Source organism: Dipodomys merriami, unplaced genomic scaffold (assembly GCF_024711535.1).
Source record: "Dipodomys merriami isolate MVZ:Mamm:240054 unplaced genomic scaffold, mDipMer1.0.p SCAF_6, whole genome shotgun sequence".
In the NCBI taxonomy this organism is placed as follows: Eukaryota; Metazoa; Chordata; class Mammalia; order Rodentia; family Heteromyidae; genus Dipodomys; species Dipodomys merriami.
In genome coordinates, this window is record NW_027206179.1 from 9,835,906 (window position 1) to 9,853,072 (window position 17,167).

Here is a 17,167-nt window from a genome sequence, read left to right on the forward strand (position 1 = left end):
TTCTGGTACTAGGTGATCTATGGGTATCTAGCTTCGGTTTTCTGCATGTAGCTAACCCAATTTTCCAGCACCATTTGTGTAACAGGATATCTTACTTCCAAACTGTGTTTTGGGCTCCCTTATCAAATATTAAGGGGTTCTATATTGGTGGGATTGTTTCTGTATCTTTTGTTCCATTGTATTTGTCCTCAGGCCTAGTCTTGTGACACTAATAAGCTATTTTTCTTACAATAGCTTTGGAATATAGATGATTCCCAACTTTTGTTAATGCCAAAGTATTTTCTTTTCTCTGAGGCAATTACAAATGATGTTACTTTTCTGATTTCAGTGTTGTTGGCACACAGGAAGACAACTGATTTTTGTGGGTTGATTTTATACCACATTACTTTGCCAAAGGTTTAAATCAACTCAATAGCTTAGGTGAGGAATATATAAGATTCTTTAAATACATGATCATATTGTCTGTAAAGAAGGATAGAATTACTTTTTAGCTTTTTCTCTGACAGCTTTTGGGATTGAGCTCTAATTTGCATCCAGTGTGGTCTGATAGGACTAAAGGGAGTAAGGACAATTTTTTTTAATTTGCACAGGTTTGCTTTGTTACCGAACATGTGGCCTATTTTGAAGGATTGCCATGGGCTACGGAGAAAAATATATATTCTAATGCTGTTGGGTAAGAGTCTGTAGATGTGTGTTCAATCTACTTGGTTGATTTAGTTTATATTTCTAAGGTTGCTTTGGTGAGTTTTGCCTAGTTAATATACCCAGAGATAAGAGTAATAAGTTGAAGTCTCCAGTTACAAATGTGTTTTGACTATGTGTATTTTTAAATCAAGTAGTATGAGTTTGATGAAGTTGAATGCCCCAGCCTCTGAAGATATTTAGAATTGTCATAACTTTTGTATAGTTTGTTACTTGTTTAGTTCGTGTAGTATAATCAGTATATAGTATATACAGTATAATTGCAGTATATAGTATATACTCTAAAATTCATATATACATATCTAAATATAGTATAATTGCATAGTTCTCTTTATTAGTATGTAATGACCTTGTTTCTCTTTCTTTACTGATTTTAATTTGAAGTCTATTTTAGCATATTAGGATATTAGGATTGGTACTCTATCCTCTTTATTCCAAACTTTCAATTGGAGAATGCTCTGTCAGCAAGTTTTGTCTAGTGTAGGCAACAGATGGACAGATCTTGCTTTTGGATCCAAGTAGTCAGTCTAGGTCTTTAATTGGAGAGTTAAGTCCATAAATATTGAGGGTTAGAACTGAGGGGTGTCTCGTAATACCTGCTGTGCTATTTCCAGCTTTAGGGGTTGTGAGTTTTAGGATCTTTAAAAAGTAAGGATCTCTGTTCAGTGTGCTAGAGATCAGAGCTACACTGCATTGTGGTTTCTATGGGAATTGCCTAAGTTGGGACTCCTTTAGAGGAAGAGCCTTATTTCCAAATTGTAACTTGACCCTTCTTGATACTGGAGCTATATGCAGCTGCTACCAGCAGTGATGCTGTGTGGGAAATGTAATAGAGGAGGTAATAGTTTTTACCCTTCTTTCCTGTGTAGAGGTGAGTTCTGGTGTTCCCAGGTGCCTCATGGAGGCATGTGTTCCCTATGTGTGTTGCTGTCTGCTGGTGGGAGTTCTCATCAGAGTTTGGGAGTTGTATTTTGTTGGCACAGGTGCAGATCTTGAAGTTGTTTTCCTAGTTGATTCCCTGGCTACATGTAGCATTGCTATCCCCTGGCAGGAGTTTGGGAGAAGTTTTGGAGTTGTAGTTTCCTGGCAGAGAGGCAGAGCTAAGTCTCAGGGGACTCCCCTAGTAGTGAGTGACAAACAGTATGGGGAAAGAGTTTGGTTTCTTGCCCTCTTCAAATATGCTCCCTCCTCCTTAGGCAGGGGATTCAGTCAGGGCATTTCAGATAACCACAAGGAGCTGGTCGTCCAGGGACGGTCCCAGATGAGGATTCACCCATTCTGGAGCCTGTTCAGAGCTGGCAAGAGGAGTCTTGGTGAGGGGCCTCTGTGTCTGAATGTGGCAATCTCAATCTCCTCTTCATCCCCCCCACCCCACATACACACACACTGGTGCTGTGATTTCTCTCTCCTCCACTGTGTTGTGGCAGCTGCAGCAGCCTCTCAGTAGGGGTCCTCAAAGCTGATTTCACATTGACCTGTGTTTCCTCTTTGTGTTCCTAAGGTTATTGCAGTGTGGTGTGATTTCTTCAGCATTACACTGGTCTTCTGTTTAAGGTGTGGCATTTCAGGCATGTCCTTCTGAGTCTCCCAGGGCTGCCTGGGGAGGCAAGGGGCCTAGGCTGCAGATGCTCAGCAGGAGTCTGCATGCTGTCTTGATGTTTTCTGCTTTTGTGTTTCTGCCAGCAGATTTCTTCTTTATTAGATTGAGTCTCTGTAACCAAGGGACCCATCAGCTGCACTGGACATAGACCAAAATGAACTAAGCAACTCAATGGCAGCAATGGGAAGGAGGGAACAAGTGGGAAAGAGGCAACAGCTGATGCTATACAAAATAAAGAAATGTACATATTACCCAATGTGGAAGAAATAACTGTATCACAAAGATCTTAGAACTCCTAAATGTTATAGACTGTAATGGACAATTTGCACCAGGAAAGTTAGAATGTGTTTGTGACTTTAACTGAGTATCACAATCCCATAATGCTGTGAAATTTGGGGAATTATGTAACCACTAAATCACAATAAAAATTTGAAGAAAAAAAAAAGAATGAGTCTAAGGCTGGGAAGGGAGCTCAGTGGTAGAACGCTTGCCTTGCACGCTAGAGGCCCTGGTTTGGATTCCTCAGCACCACATAAGCAGGTGGGAAAAAAAGATGGAAGTTGCACTTTGGCTCAAGTGGTAGAGTGCTAGCCTTGAGCTGAAGAGCTGAGGGACAGCACCCAGGCCCAGCGTTCAGGCCCCAGGACCAGAGCCAAAAGACAAAAAAAAAAAAGGAATGAATCTCTGTGTAAACTTTGATTGGAGTGCAGCTCTTAAGGTGACATATGTGCTGATACGCTAAGTGTCTGTTTCAGCAGATACATAGGGAGTTGACTTGTGCTGATGCACCTTCTTCCCGAAAATGTCAGGTATGTCTTTTAAGTGCAGTTATTAGGGTATTGACTTGAGATTTTCTGTTGTTGATATAAGCATGTACACACATGAATTGTCCTGAGAACTGCCGTGTTGTGTGCCACATTTGACATTTTATGTATTCTTTTCAATTGAATCCAAAAAAACAATTGAATTTCATTTCTTTTACCTGAAAAACCTACTGAAGACTATGCAATGAATTCTTCAGTTTCCATGAGGAAGTATTTTCTATGATTGCTGTTGCTGTTGCACTCAACATCAAATACAGTGAAAACAGGAGTTTTACCGAGGGGAAGGGACATACAGAGCAACCAAGAAATCATCTTATAAATATGTTGGAAACAATCGCAAGAAAGAGAAAATATTTGAGTCCTCATTGTGGGGTTCATTTCGCCTAACATCAACTTATCTGACCGTTTCTGCTTCTCTCAGCCATATACAAGTTATTGCAAATAAGGGAAACCATGGGACCTATGTTTCTTTGGGTCTGGCTTACTTCATTTAGTATAATTTTTCCAACTCTCTCCATTTCCTAACAAATGGGGCAATGTCATTCTTTCTGATGGAGGCATAGAATTCCATTTTGTATATATACCAAGTTTTCTTGATCCATTCATCAACTGAGGGGCATCTGGGTTGTTTCCATATCTTAGGTATGGTAAATAATGCTGTAATAAACATGCTGTAATAAAAATGCTGTAATAAACTAAAGCTGGTAGCTTTAGTATGGTCTTGTTTGTGATCATTTGTATAAATGCCCAAAAGTGGGATTGCTGGGTCATAGGGGAACTCTATGTGGCGTCTTTTCAGGAACCTCCATACTAATTTCAAAGTGGTTGAAGAAGCTTACACTCCCACCAACAATGCAGTAGGGTTCCCTTCTGTCCACATCCCCTCCAGCATTGACATACCACCTCAACCTAGTTAGAATGGCTGTAATCAAAAATAATAACAACAGATGCTGGAGGGCATCTGAACAGAAGGGAACCTTACCGAATTGTTGTTGGGAATGTAAATTTGTTCAACCACTTTGGAAAGCAGTATGGAGGATCCTCAAAAAACTTCACATAGAACTCGCCTATGACCCAGCAATCCCACTTTTTGGCATTTACCCAAATGATCACAAACAAGACCATAATAAAACTACCAGCACAACTATGTTTATTGGAGCATTGTTTACCATAGTGAAGATATAAAACCAACCCCGATGTCCCTCAGATGAATGGATTAAGAAAATATGCTATATATACACAATGGAATTCTATGCCTCCATCAGAAAGAATGACATTTCCCCATTTGTTAGGAAATGGAAAAACTTGGAAAAATTATATTAATTAAAGTAAGCTAGGACCAAAGAGATATAGGTGCATTGTTTTCCCTTATTGGCAATAACTAGTACATATTCTCTGAGGCAAACAGAAAAGGTCATATAAGATGATGTGAACTAAATTAACCACAAATTAAGGACACAAGAGGATTTTCATTTCTTGCTATTGCCTCTAACATATTTATAAGGTACCACGTGTTTTTTTGTTGCTTTATATGTCCCTCCCACACGGTATAACCCCTGTTTTCACTGTATTTGATGATCATATAATTTGTGGAAAGGAAGAGAAAAACAAATTTTTTCAACTGGGATACAGGTTGACTCACTGCAACAATGAGATGCTTACCAAAAAAGGAACTTTTCAATTTAGGCGGGGAGTGGAGGGGATTTGTGGAGATGGTATGGAAGGGATGATATGAAGAAAACAAAGGAGGAGACAACAATGCTTCAAAAGGATTCTACTCATTACTGTGCTCATGTAACTATAACTAGTCCTCCGTACAGTATTCTCACAATAAAAAACTTATTAAAACTTAAAGTGGGTGACAAAACCACAAGATTTTTTTTCACACAGGTGTAGCTAGTTGCCCTAAGATAAAGGCAACAGAATAATTCCTGTCTCATAAAAATCTATTCCAACAGATTTTGGCTGTAGTGATGGTTTGGTGGTGGTGGGGAAGCAAGCTCTCTCTCTACTTAACTGAGTTTCTGAATCGTATTCATGACAAATGCCCTTCATGTCTTCATCTAATTCTCTATACAACCATAACACATTACATTCATATTCCATTCCAATTGGGGTAATAATTTAAACAATTCATTCCCAAAGAAGCAAGTATGTACTATACTAAGTCATAACTTTTTAATAATCTTCCTATATGTCTATGCCAATTATGCAGGTCTGTGTTCAAGAACTATCAGTTTGTGTTGGCTTTGGCTTTTGCTATTGAGGAGATCAACAAAAACCCTGATTTTTTAAGTAACTGGACTCTGGGATTTGACGTCTATGATGTTCAATTCAGAGATTTCACAATGTTTAAGAATCCCTTCATTTGGTTCTTTGGGAAGTACAAGATTCCAAACTACTCCTGTATGAGAGGCAGAAGGTCTATAGCAGTACTTACAGGACCATTGGGATTAACATCTGACAAAATGGGAGTATTGCTGGGACTCTACAGATTTCCTCAGGTAAGATGGTGGTGTCAAAAGTTATAAAAACGTCTATTTTGATGTCATTTCAGACATATCAGAGAATGATAGGAGAGACTGGATTTATAAACCTATCAAAATTTTTGTATCAAAGAATAAGTATATAAAGATATATATAGATATATATCCACTGTTTGGAAAAGGATATGGAAAAGTTAGAAAAGACAAATAGATAATTTATTGTTGCAAGCCTATCAGTAATATCCTTTGAAAGAATGAGTGAATGTAAAATGAATTGGCAGTGTGAATATATTAAGCAAAGTACTAATGGTCTACACCAGTAATTCTAGCAATTCAGGAAACTTCTATCTAGAATTGACCAGCAACAAGCTGGTAGACCAACAAGTTGGCTCAAGTGGTAGACCAGTCTTGAGAGAAAAATCCAACAAAGTACATGAGGACATGAGTTTGTGCCCCTCTACTGGCATGTATGTGCACAATCATACACACACATAAACACACACACAAATACACACAAAAAAAAGATATTATGTTGAATGAAATAAGTTAGGTTCAGATTGAGATGGGGAATGTGTTCTCTCATATGGGAGAGCTAGATCTAAAATATAAACACATATCACACACATAGCTTCGTGTGTGTGTGTGTGTGTGTGTGTGTGTGTGTGTGTGTGTGTGTAACCAACCTGACTAAAGCATGGTACGTACACAGGTGGAACTCAATGCTATGACTTTTCTTATTGACTGACAGTACAAAAATAAACACCATAAACCTGAAGCATAACTGAGAAGGTAAGTGTTGAGGGAAAACATGACAGGAATAGGGAATAGAGGGGATGGAATACACAGAACACTCAATGTACATATGTGAAAATGGAATTAAGAGTTGATGGGGTTGATATAGATGGGAGGAGTTTATGGAAATAGTGACAACGAGCAAGAGACATTTATAATTTATATGTTATACAACTCCTCAAAAACAATTAAAACATGTTTTTCAAAAGCTAAAATAAAATCTACCTTCCACCTACTTCAACTGCTTCTTCACATACATCAAGACTCAAAATTTGATGATGGCAATGCTCTAATTCATAATGCATCCAATTTCCTTTCCCTTTAGCTTTCCTTTGGGCCTTTTTCTCATGCCCTGAGTGACCATCACAAGTTTCCTGCTCTCTATCAGATAGCTCCAAAGGATACATCAATAGCCATTGCCATGGTCTCCTTACTGCTTCACTTCAGCTGGAACTGGGTGGTACTATTGAACTTAGAAGATGAGAATGGTTTGTGGTCTCTTGCTGAATTAAAAGAAGAGATGGCCAAGAACAAAGTTTGTGTAGCCTATGAGCTAGTGATCTCAAGCCAATCAGTATCACATATGATCCAAGCCATGGCAGTTTATAATGATATAAATAAATCTTCAACAAATGTCTGCATCATACATGGTGATAATGGTTCACTAATACATTTAATCATATTCATTGAGCAACTTTTAATAAAAGGCAAGGTTTTCATCATGAACTCACAGTGGGATTTCATCATGAAAAGGAAATATTTCATGGTAGGCTCATTGCATGTACCTCTCATTTTTTTACACCATCATGAAGATGTTTCTGGATTCACAGATTTTGTCAAGGCAGTTAATCCTTCCAAATACCCAGAAGACATTTTTCTTGCTAGGATATGGTTTCTGTCTTTTAATTGCTCACATCCTCAGTCTGACTGTGTAACATGGGACAACTGTCCCCATGACGCCTCTTTGGGTTGGTTGCCTGGGCGTGTTTTTGACATGACTATGTCTGGACACAGTTACAATATATACAATGCTGTGTATGCTGTGGCCAAGGCTCTCCATGAGATGCTTCTTCATCAGACAGAAGTTCAAATAATGGGAAATAGAAAAGGGACACTGCTTTCCCCTGCACAGGTAATGTCATCTATGTGGATGGCACATACTATGAGCAGAGGCACTTCCTAGAAGGTGTGTTCTTTTCTGAAGTTGAATGTTTCAACTATTTTTGCAAGTCTAAAACTTTTAAGCCCAGTCTGGTTTAAATGGTCATACTCATATCTCAGCCTCCTGAGTAACTGGGATTACAGGTGTGAGTAACCAGTAATCAGCTTATAAATTCATTTACTTATAAATAACCACAACATGCCCATAGCTAATATTTTGAAAACTAAATTAGGATTTTCCCTATACATTTCTTCAGGAATACTAAAGGATGACATGCTGAACAGACTTTTCCATATTTTTCACATGGGATCTGGTTTCCCTCAACTTTGGTAATAAAAATGGAACATTCTCAAACTATAGACATTAATAAAAATAGAGTTTCTGATAAACTCTAGCTGTGCAACTGAGAATTGTCTCATTCGTGGCTATATAGTATAGGTTTCTCTTGAACAAAGGCTTGTACTCTTTTCTGAGTGACCAGGATTCAGAAAATTATTTTTATTCCTCCTTACATTGTTTAGACAGATACTTCAATCATTCTCAGTGCTATTCTTGAATTCAGAATTGCCTTTAGGTAATGAGTAGCATTTCTTAATTCACATTTTGTGTCTTACCATTGAGATGTACTTCACAATAATATGATGTCTCTCTTCAGTTAGTCCATTTTCTGAAAAACATCCAGTTTCACAATTCTGTTGGACATCAAGTGATTTTGGATGAGAAAAGGAAATTGGAGCCAGACTATGACATTCTAAACATTTGGAATTTTCCAGAAGGTCTTGAACTTGAGGTGAGAGTAGGAAAGTTTTCTCCCAATGCTCTACATGGTAATCAACTGCTTTTATCTGAAGATATGGTAGAGTGGGCCACTGGAAATACAGAGGTGAGTTGGGTCTAATCCTAATAATTATGTGGACACACAAATAAACAAACATCAGCCTTTACATTTACACTTGACTGAGTGTCAGCAACTTTCTCCCATAAACCTACCTACTCAGATACTTGAGATCTGAATATCATGATCTAAAAGTCAGCTCAAACAAGAAGGTCTGTGAGACTGTTATCTCCAATTAACCAACAAAAATCTGGAAGTTGAACTGTGACAGAGTAATGCAGTCATAACTTTGAGCAAAAAATTCTCAAGGCCAGTGCCTAGACATTGGGTTCAAGCCCAGGATGGGAACTAAAAATATTACATGTGCTCCTAATTTTTGATTCAGAATATTGTCAGCTTATACTTTCCTATTTCCTACACTGGGATAAAGTACCTGACACATAAATTTATGGGCTCAGAAGCTTTATTGGGTTCCATTATGTAGAGTTTTCAGTCAATGGTTTATTGACCTGCCTTTTAGGCATCCTTGGTGAAAGGAATGACTGAATATGCCATTATGAAGATTCATTCTTCATCACCACTGGAAACCTAAGAGGAAAATATGATGGACCTATAAAAGGGAGGTCATCCTCCAGGCTTTTCCCCTTGTCGCAGATAAGTAGGAGACAACATATAATGACATGAGTTTAAGAAAATTCTGTAGGGTTATGAAGAGGACTCATTTTCTCACCACAGGGTTCACCCTTTCAAAGATCCCATACTGTTCTCTAGTTCAACAGGCTAGCACAAAAGTCTTTAGAGATCATGGGATATGGAGTCTATAACACAATTCAATTTATCGATTGCACTTAGCTACATAGCAACATTATACTGAATAACCAATTCTTTCCAACAATGGGTTTTGGGAGTTTTAGCTATGAAAGTTTGAAGAGTTATGGACAGATACCTGATTTTCCTCAGACTCCTCGCTCTGTCTGCAGTGAGCCTTGTGGTCCTGGATTTAGGAAATCTCCTCAGGAAGGAAAGGCTGCCTGTTGCTTTAATTGTACCCCTTGCCCACAGAATGAGATTGCTAATATGACAGGTAAGTCTGAGACTCTCCTCAGTTTTCCTCAACCAAACAAGTCAATGCAAAACCTGTACATTGTGATTGCAGACCCCTTTTTCCTTTTCTCTGTTAATAATTTAATTTTGAGGGGCTGGGAAGGTGGCTAGGTGGTTGACTGCTTGATTTGCATGCATGAGGCCCTGGGTTTGATTCCTCAGCAGCACATGAGCAGAACAAAAGCCAGAAGTGGTGCTGTGGCTCAAGTGATAGAGCACTAGCCTTGAGCTGAAGAGCTGAGGGACAGTGCCCAGGCCCAGTGGTCAGACCACACAACTGGCCAAAAATAGTAATAATAATAATAATAACAATAATAATAATAATAATAATTTGACAAGTGGTGAAATGTTAGGTGAAATGTGATAGTTCATGAGCTTGAATTACATATATCAGTAATATTTTCTACTGTATTGCAGCAGGCAAACTTAGCGCCAGAAATCCCACTTATCACTCAGAGTTAAGACAAGTATAAACCCTAAGATGAAAGTAAACATGTCTTATTGGACAGTGCTCACCTTTTATTCAAACAGGAAACATAGATCTTGCACATTTTTTTTTTTTTTTTTTTTTTTTTTTTTTTTTTTTTTTGTCGGTCGTGGGGCTTGAACTCTGGGCCTGGGCGCTGTCCCTTAGCTCTTCAGCTCAAGGCGAGCGCTCTACCACTTGAGCTACAGCGCCACTTCCGGTTTTCTGGTGGTTTTATTGGAGATAGGAGTCTCACGGTCTCTCTTGCCCGGGCTGGCTTTGAACCGCGATCCTCAGATCTCAGCCTCCTGAGTAGCTAGGATTACAGGCGTGAGCCACCAGCGCCCGGCTTTTGCACATTTTTATTTCTCTCTGCCCTGCACTGTTCATGGCACAGAGAAAGTACTCGGAAAGGTGGATTTTTTTTTTGGTCCGGTCTTGGGGACTGAACTCTGGGCCTGGGCGCTGTCCCTTAGCTCTTCAGCTCAAGGCTAGCACTCTTCCACTGAGCCACCTTCCCAGACCCTCAGAAAGGTGGATTGAGTTTAAGAAGTGAGCATGACTATAAAGGGCCCAAGAAGGTCTTCTATCTTTCTATTGCTTCACATATGAGTTGGAGAGAAAAATAGGATGAAATGAATTCAAGAATTTGCAATTGGGATAAAATTAATGTTTTACAAAGACATGTAATTAAGTGTCACCCATAGTATTTATTGTGGATTGCACAAACAGGTAATAAATGTTAAGCCGTGTAGGAAATTGTCGTTAGAACATGAGAATGACCCAAAGTGCTCATTATCAATACATATTATAATGACTGAAAGAAGAAGGAGTTGAATGAAAAAGTCTGAATAAACAAATAGATGGAAATGGGAGGAGGTTATGATTTAGAAAAGATATAAATGTGCATTAATATTTACCAATGACATGTTATCCTTACATCTAAGGGAATAATTTCCAAATTTCTTTGAAGTAAAAGAAGTTCAAAATAAGAACTAATGATAGTTTACACTCTTTATCAGAGATGGAGCACTGTGTGAAATGTGCAGATCATCAGTATGCCAACACACAGAGAAATCAGTGCCTCCTGAGAGATGAAAGTTTCCTGGCTTTTGGAGATCCTTTGGGCATGGCTCTGGCCTGCATGGCTCTCTGCTTCTCTATGCTAACTGCTGCTGTTTGGGGTATATTTGTGAAACACCAAGATACTGCCATTGTCAAGGCCAATAACCGGACTCTCAGCTACATCTTGCTCATCTCCCTCATCTTCTGTTTCCTCTGTTCCTTGCTCTTCATTGGCCGTCCCAACACAGTCACCTGCATCCTGCAGCAGATCACATTTGGACTTGTCTTCACTGTGGCTGTTTCCACAGTGTTGGCCAAAACAGTGATTGTGGTCCTGGCCTTCAAGTCCATTTCTCCAGGGAGAACAATGAGGGGGTTGCTGGTATCAGGGGCTCCTAACCTCATCATCCCCATCTGTACTCTCATCCAGGTGACCCTCTGTGGATTCTGGTTGGGAACCTCCCCTCCCTTTGTGGACACAGATGCACACTCTGAACATGGCCACATCATCATCTTGTGCAACAAGGGCTCCCTCACTTCATTCTATTGTGTCCTGGGATATCTGGGCTCTCTGGCCCTGGCCAGCTTCACTGTGGCTTTTCTGGCCAGGAATCTGCCTGACACCTTCAACGAAGCTAAATTCCTGACCTTCAGCATGCTGGTGTTCTGCAGTGTGTGGCTCACCTTCCTGCCTGTCTACCACAGTGCCAAGGGGAAGGTCATGGTGGCTGTGGAGGTCTTCTCCATCTTGGCCTCTGGTGCAGGGCTCCTAGGCTGCATTTTTGTCCCCAAATGTTACAATATATTGTTAATGCCCAATAGAAATTCTCTGCATGGCTTTAGGAAAAAACGTCAACATAGTAGGAAAAATTAGCTTTCTTATGAAGAATCTCCTATGTTTGATTATAATACAGAAGGTGTGATCTAAATCTAAAGTCATTTTCCATTGTTTTATTACATTGTAATGTGGACTTTAACTTCAATGAATAAGGGTCTTTTGCTCATTTTTCTTTTTTTTTTTTCATTTTTTATTGCACAGAGGGGTTAAAGTTAAATGAATAGGGGAATGAACACATTTCATAGCAAGTGTTGTTACCTCCTCCTTTATTTTCCCCCTACCAAAACTTCCCGCCCTGCTTCCACACCTCGTCCCACCACGCCCACCCCAACATTGTAACATTAATTTTCAATATAGGGTCCTGTACATCTTGTCCTCACAATGGGTCAACCTGCATACCCATTTAAGCATTCTTCAATATCTCTTCCACTCCCCAAATTACAAAAATGTATATACAAGGTGCAGAATACCAGCAACAAATCCACTGAAAACAGGGGTTATACTATAGGGGAAAACATACAATAAATAGAAAGAAAAGGATCACATAGTGCATTGTAACTACATTAAACACACTAGCATATAAGGAAAAAAATAACCCTCTTCTGTCCCTGTCTTGGGGTTTATTTTGTTTAACATTATCTCATGTGGTTGTATGTACATACTTTTGACTTTTTCTGCTTGTCCTAGACATGTACTAATCACTGTAATCAAGGGAAACCAGGTGACCTATGTTTCTTTGGGCCTGGTTTACTTCACTGAATATAATTTTTCCAAGTCTATTCATTTGCTAACAAAAGAGGCAATATCATTCTTTCTGATGGAGGCATAAAATTCATATTTTTTTCTTTATACATTCCTCTACTGAGCCCATATGGATTGGGTCCATATCTTAGCTATGGTAAATAATGCTGCGATGAGTATGCTTGTGCTGGTAGCTTTTGTATGATTTTCTTTAAATTTTTTGGGAAAATACCCAAAAGTGGGATATGTAAGTCATGTGGAATCTTTTGAGGAACCTGCATGCTGCTTTCCAAAGTCATTTAACAAGTTTACACTCCCACCAACAATGCAGTAGGGATCCTTTTGGCCACATCCCCTCTAGCATCTGTTGTTACAGGATTTCTTGACTATAGCCATTCTAGCTGGGGTGAGGTGGAATCTCAATGTTATCTTGATTTGCATTTGTATTATGGCTAGAGAGGTCCAGCATTTCTTCATTTGTCTATTGGTCATTCTCATTTGCTCCTCATAGAAGTCTCTCTTTAAGTCTTTAGCCCATGTGTTAATTGTGCAGTTGTTTCTTTGAGGATTTGTTGTTGGGAAATTGAGTTTTGGGATTCTAAGTACATTTTAGATATGAGACCCTTGTCTGTTTTATGGCTACTAAAGAGCTTCTCCAAGTCTGTGGGCTTTCTGTTGATCTTGCTAGCTATGTCCTTTGTCAAGCAGAAGCTCTGTGGTTTCATGCAGTCTCATTTGTCCAACCTTTCTTTGATTGGTTCTCCTTCTGGGTCTCTATTAAGAAAATTTAGGCCTGTGCCAAGGAGCCCTAGAGTTTCTCCTATTCCTTCCTGTAATGTTTTCATGGAGTCTGCTTTTATTTCGAGGTCTTTCATCCATTTGGAGTTGATTCTGGGTAAGGTGATATATACGGATCCAGTTTTAGTTTTTTACCATTTACTGAAGAGACTGTCTCTCTTCTATTCTATTTCTTTAGCTCTCTTGTCAAAGATTAGGTGGCAATAGGTCTGTGGGTTCATTTCTGGGTCTTCAGTCCTATGCCATTGTCCCTCAAGTCTGTTCTTGTGTCAATACCAAGCTGTTTTGATTACTAGGGCTTTGTAGTTGAGTTTGAAATTTGGAATTTATATTCTTCCAGCACTATTCTTTTTAGTAAAGATTGTTTTTGCTATCCGTAGTTTAATTGTTCCATATGAATTTGTGGATTGCTTCTACTATTTCATTACATAATGAGGTTGGAATACTGATAGGTATCACATTGGAGGTATAGCCATTTTCTCAATGTTAATCCTCCCAATCTAGGAACATGGGTGAGAGGGGTGTTTCCACATGCTTAGTTCTCTTTTAATTTCCTTTATCAGATTTTTTTATGTTTCATCATACAGATCCTTCATCTCTTCTGTTAAGTTAACTGCTAAGTATTTTAATTTTTGTGGGGCTATTACAAAAGGGGTTGCTTTTTAATTTCAGCTGCACTCTTCTCATTATTGGCATACAGGAAAGCCATTGAATATTGAGGGTTAATTTTACCCCATGCTACTTTGCCAAAGTTTCTGATCAGCTCAAATAACTTGGGAGTGGAGTCCATGGTGTTCTTTAAATCCAAGATCGTGTCATCTGCAAAGAGGGAGAGTTTTACTTCATCCTTCCCTATTTGGATTCCCTTTATGTCTGCATCTTGTCTTATTGCTGTAGCTTGGCATTCTAATACTAGGTTGAAGAGGAGCTGGGAGAGTGAACACTCTCATCTCTTTCTTGAACTTAGATGAAATGGCTTTAACTTTTCGTCATTAAGTATAATTCTGGCCGTAGGTTTGTCATATACAGCCTTTATTGTATTGAGGAATGTTCCACAGATTGCTAGATTTCCCAAAACCTTCATCATAAAGGGGTGTTGGATCTTGTGAAACGCTTTTTCTACACCTATTGAGATAACTGTGTGGTTCTTATCCTTGCTCTTGTTGGTATGATGAATTATATTATTTGTTTTGCGTTAATTGAACCAGCTTTGTATCCCTGAAATGAATACTGTTTGATCTTGCTATATGATTCTTTTGATGAGTTGTTGAAGTTGATTGACCAACATTTTTTTGAGAAGTTTTGAAAGATATTGAACAAAAAAAATGTGTCTATGGTTCACGTACTTTAATGAGTCCCTCCCTCATTTTGGGATTAGGGTTATGCTGGTTTTATAAAAAGAATGTGGTAGTGGATTTTTGCTTTCCTTTTTATTAAAGAGAAGGAGGAGTATTGTTGTAAGTTCTGCTTTAAACACCTTGTACAATTCAGCTATACATCCATTAGTTCCTGGACTTTGGTTGGCTGGGAGCTCTTTTATTTCTGCTTCTATTTTGATGCTTGATACGGGTCTGTTGTTTTAAATCATCTTAGTTTAGGGCATGTCAATATGTGCTAGACATTTATCCATATCTTTCAGATTCTCAAATTTATTAGCATAAATGTTTGAGAAGTATCCCCTTATTATATTCTGAATCTTGGTTGTTTCTGTAGTGATGTTTCCACTGTCATCTCTGAGTTTCATTATTTGGTTGTGTTTTCTTCTTTTTCTGATAAGATTTGCTAAGGGTCTGTCACTTTTATTCATTTTACGAAGAAGGAACGCTTTGTCTTGTTCATTTTTTCTATAGGTTTTTGTACTCTAATTGATTTACTTTGGATTTAATTTTAATTATTGGTGTCTGTCTAGGGAATTGGGGGTTAACTTGTTCTTTTTTATTTTTTTGGTGGTACAGGGGCCTGTCGTGGGGCCTGGGCACTGTCCCTCAGTTCTTCAGCTCAAGGATAGTGCTCTACCACTTGAGCCACAGTGCCACATCTGGCTTTTTTGTTTTTGCTTATGTGGTGCTTAGGAATCTAACCCAGGGTCTCATGCATGCAAGGCAAGCGCTCTCCCAGTGAGCTACCTTCCCAGCCCTTGTTGTTCTTTTTCAAGGAGCTTTAGGTGCTTCATTAAATTGTTCCTTTCACGTTGTTCCAATTTGTTGATATAGGAACTCAGAGCTATAACCCTGCCTCTGAGTACTGCATTTGCTGGGTCCCAGAGGAGCTGGAAATTTGTGTGATCATTTTGTTGAATATCATGAATATATGAATTTCCTTTCTAATTTCTTCCATGCCCCGCTCGAGATTCAACAGTGGGTTATTAAGCTTCTATTTGTTATAAGATTTCCTTTGGGGGCTTCTGGTGTTGAATTCTAATTTAATTCTCTTGTAGTTTTGGAGAATGCAGGGTATAATGAAGGAAGTATTATGAGGTCCTGGTGTTTAACAAATGAACATGTAAGTATACTATATTTCCAACTTACTCCCTATGGTAATCCAGATATGATCAAAATACTTTTTTGTCTAGCTTTTGTCTAGCTTTCTTACTTTACAATTTCATTATTAGATTTGATTTTATATTACTGTGTAAAATACTGAATCCTCATTGTGTTATATGAAGTGGATGGGAAAATATTTGATTTTAGTGTGTGGCATAGTTTTGTGTAATTCCTGCTAATTTAGTCATAGTTGAGATTTCAGTAAATTCACACAACCCTCTTTCCTCTTAAATGAAGGAATGGAGACTATGAATACATGGATGGTTTGATGTGTTGAAGCAAGTTTTTATGGATGCCATGCAGGGAGAAAGCCAATGGCACATAAAAGAGAGGTTCAAATATAAATAGGACAAAATAAGAAGAAGGGAATGAGGAAAACATATCTACATGAAATTAGATTTCTTTTGTGCCCCAAGAAAACTTTATTCATAAAAAATAGGCTGGATTTGACCCATGAGATATGATTTACCTATCTTGATTTTGTGGGTGACAAGGCATAATTAGGGGTCAAATGCTATATGAAATTTTTTATCTGATTTTCTGTACCTTTCAAAAGCTTTAGATATATTCTATGAAACATGAGGGATTTTACATGCATGAATAAAATAAAATGCTGCAGGCCATTAGGATCATTTAAAATAGCAGAGGAACAAAACTTACTGGATAAAGGCATATGAGATTCAAAGAATTTATGGGTCCATATAAAATTATTGCAATGAAATCCATTTTTAATCTATATTCCAGAAACTTTAAAGTAATACAAAAACTAAATTTAAAAGTCAATCTATTTAGAATTGGAAAAATAACTTCTCTTTTATCTGTTTGAAACAAACTTAATTTTTAACATATTAAATAAAAGTAACTAAACTCGAAATCACACTTTATTTCATATATACCTTCAAATATTGGCTATAAAAAATACGTAGCATTCAAAACCTAAGAAAAGGCCTGAAAACCAATGCTAAAATCAATGCTTTGAAGCAAGAGAGAATCATCAAAGAAAGAGAATTATGTACCTATTTCGTTGATGAAAAGCAAAGGCTTCTCAATAAAATTCTGGCCAACGGAGTTTAACAACTAATCAAAAGAATCATACACAATGATCAAACAGGACTCATTTCAAAAATGCAAAGCTGGTTCAATATATGCAAGGCAATTAATGTAATTCAACACAACAACAGAAACAAGGACAAAAACTACATGATCACTTC

At 38.2% G+C, this 17,167-nt stretch overlaps 1 protein-coding gene across 1 annotated transcript; it reads left to right on the top strand.

The window, feature by feature from the left end:
- The first annotated feature begins 609 nt into the window (after window positions 1-609).
- On the top strand, window positions 610-11,910 carry LOC138814283 (vomeronasal type-2 receptor 116-like). The gene is made up of 8 exons (XM_070003287.1): window positions 610-673; window positions 1,899-2,041; window positions 2,204-2,256; window positions 5,342-5,630; window positions 6,730-7,536; window positions 8,222-8,449; window positions 9,362-9,485; window positions 10,994-11,910. Exons 1-8 carry the CDS (start codon window positions 610-612, stop codon window positions 11,908-11,910), a joined length of 2,625 nt encoding a protein of 874 aa, XP_069859388.1.
- Window positions 11,911-17,167: the final 5,257 nt, after the last annotated feature.

Bases quoted from the DNA above. Each gene is read 5' to 3' on its own strand.
- LOC138814283 (XM_070003287.1), top strand. From the start codon at position 610: ATGTGGCCTATTTTGAAGGATTGCCATGGGCTACGGAGAAAAATATAT. The intron at 674-1,898 runs GTAAGAGTCTGT...CCTCCTCCTTAG, and splicing joins ATATATTCTAATGCTGTTGG to GCAGGGGATTCAGTCAGGGC. The intron at 2,257-5,341 runs GTGTGGCATTTC...CCAATTATGCAG, and splicing joins ACACTGGTCTTCTGTTTAAG to GTCTGTGTTCAAGAACTATC.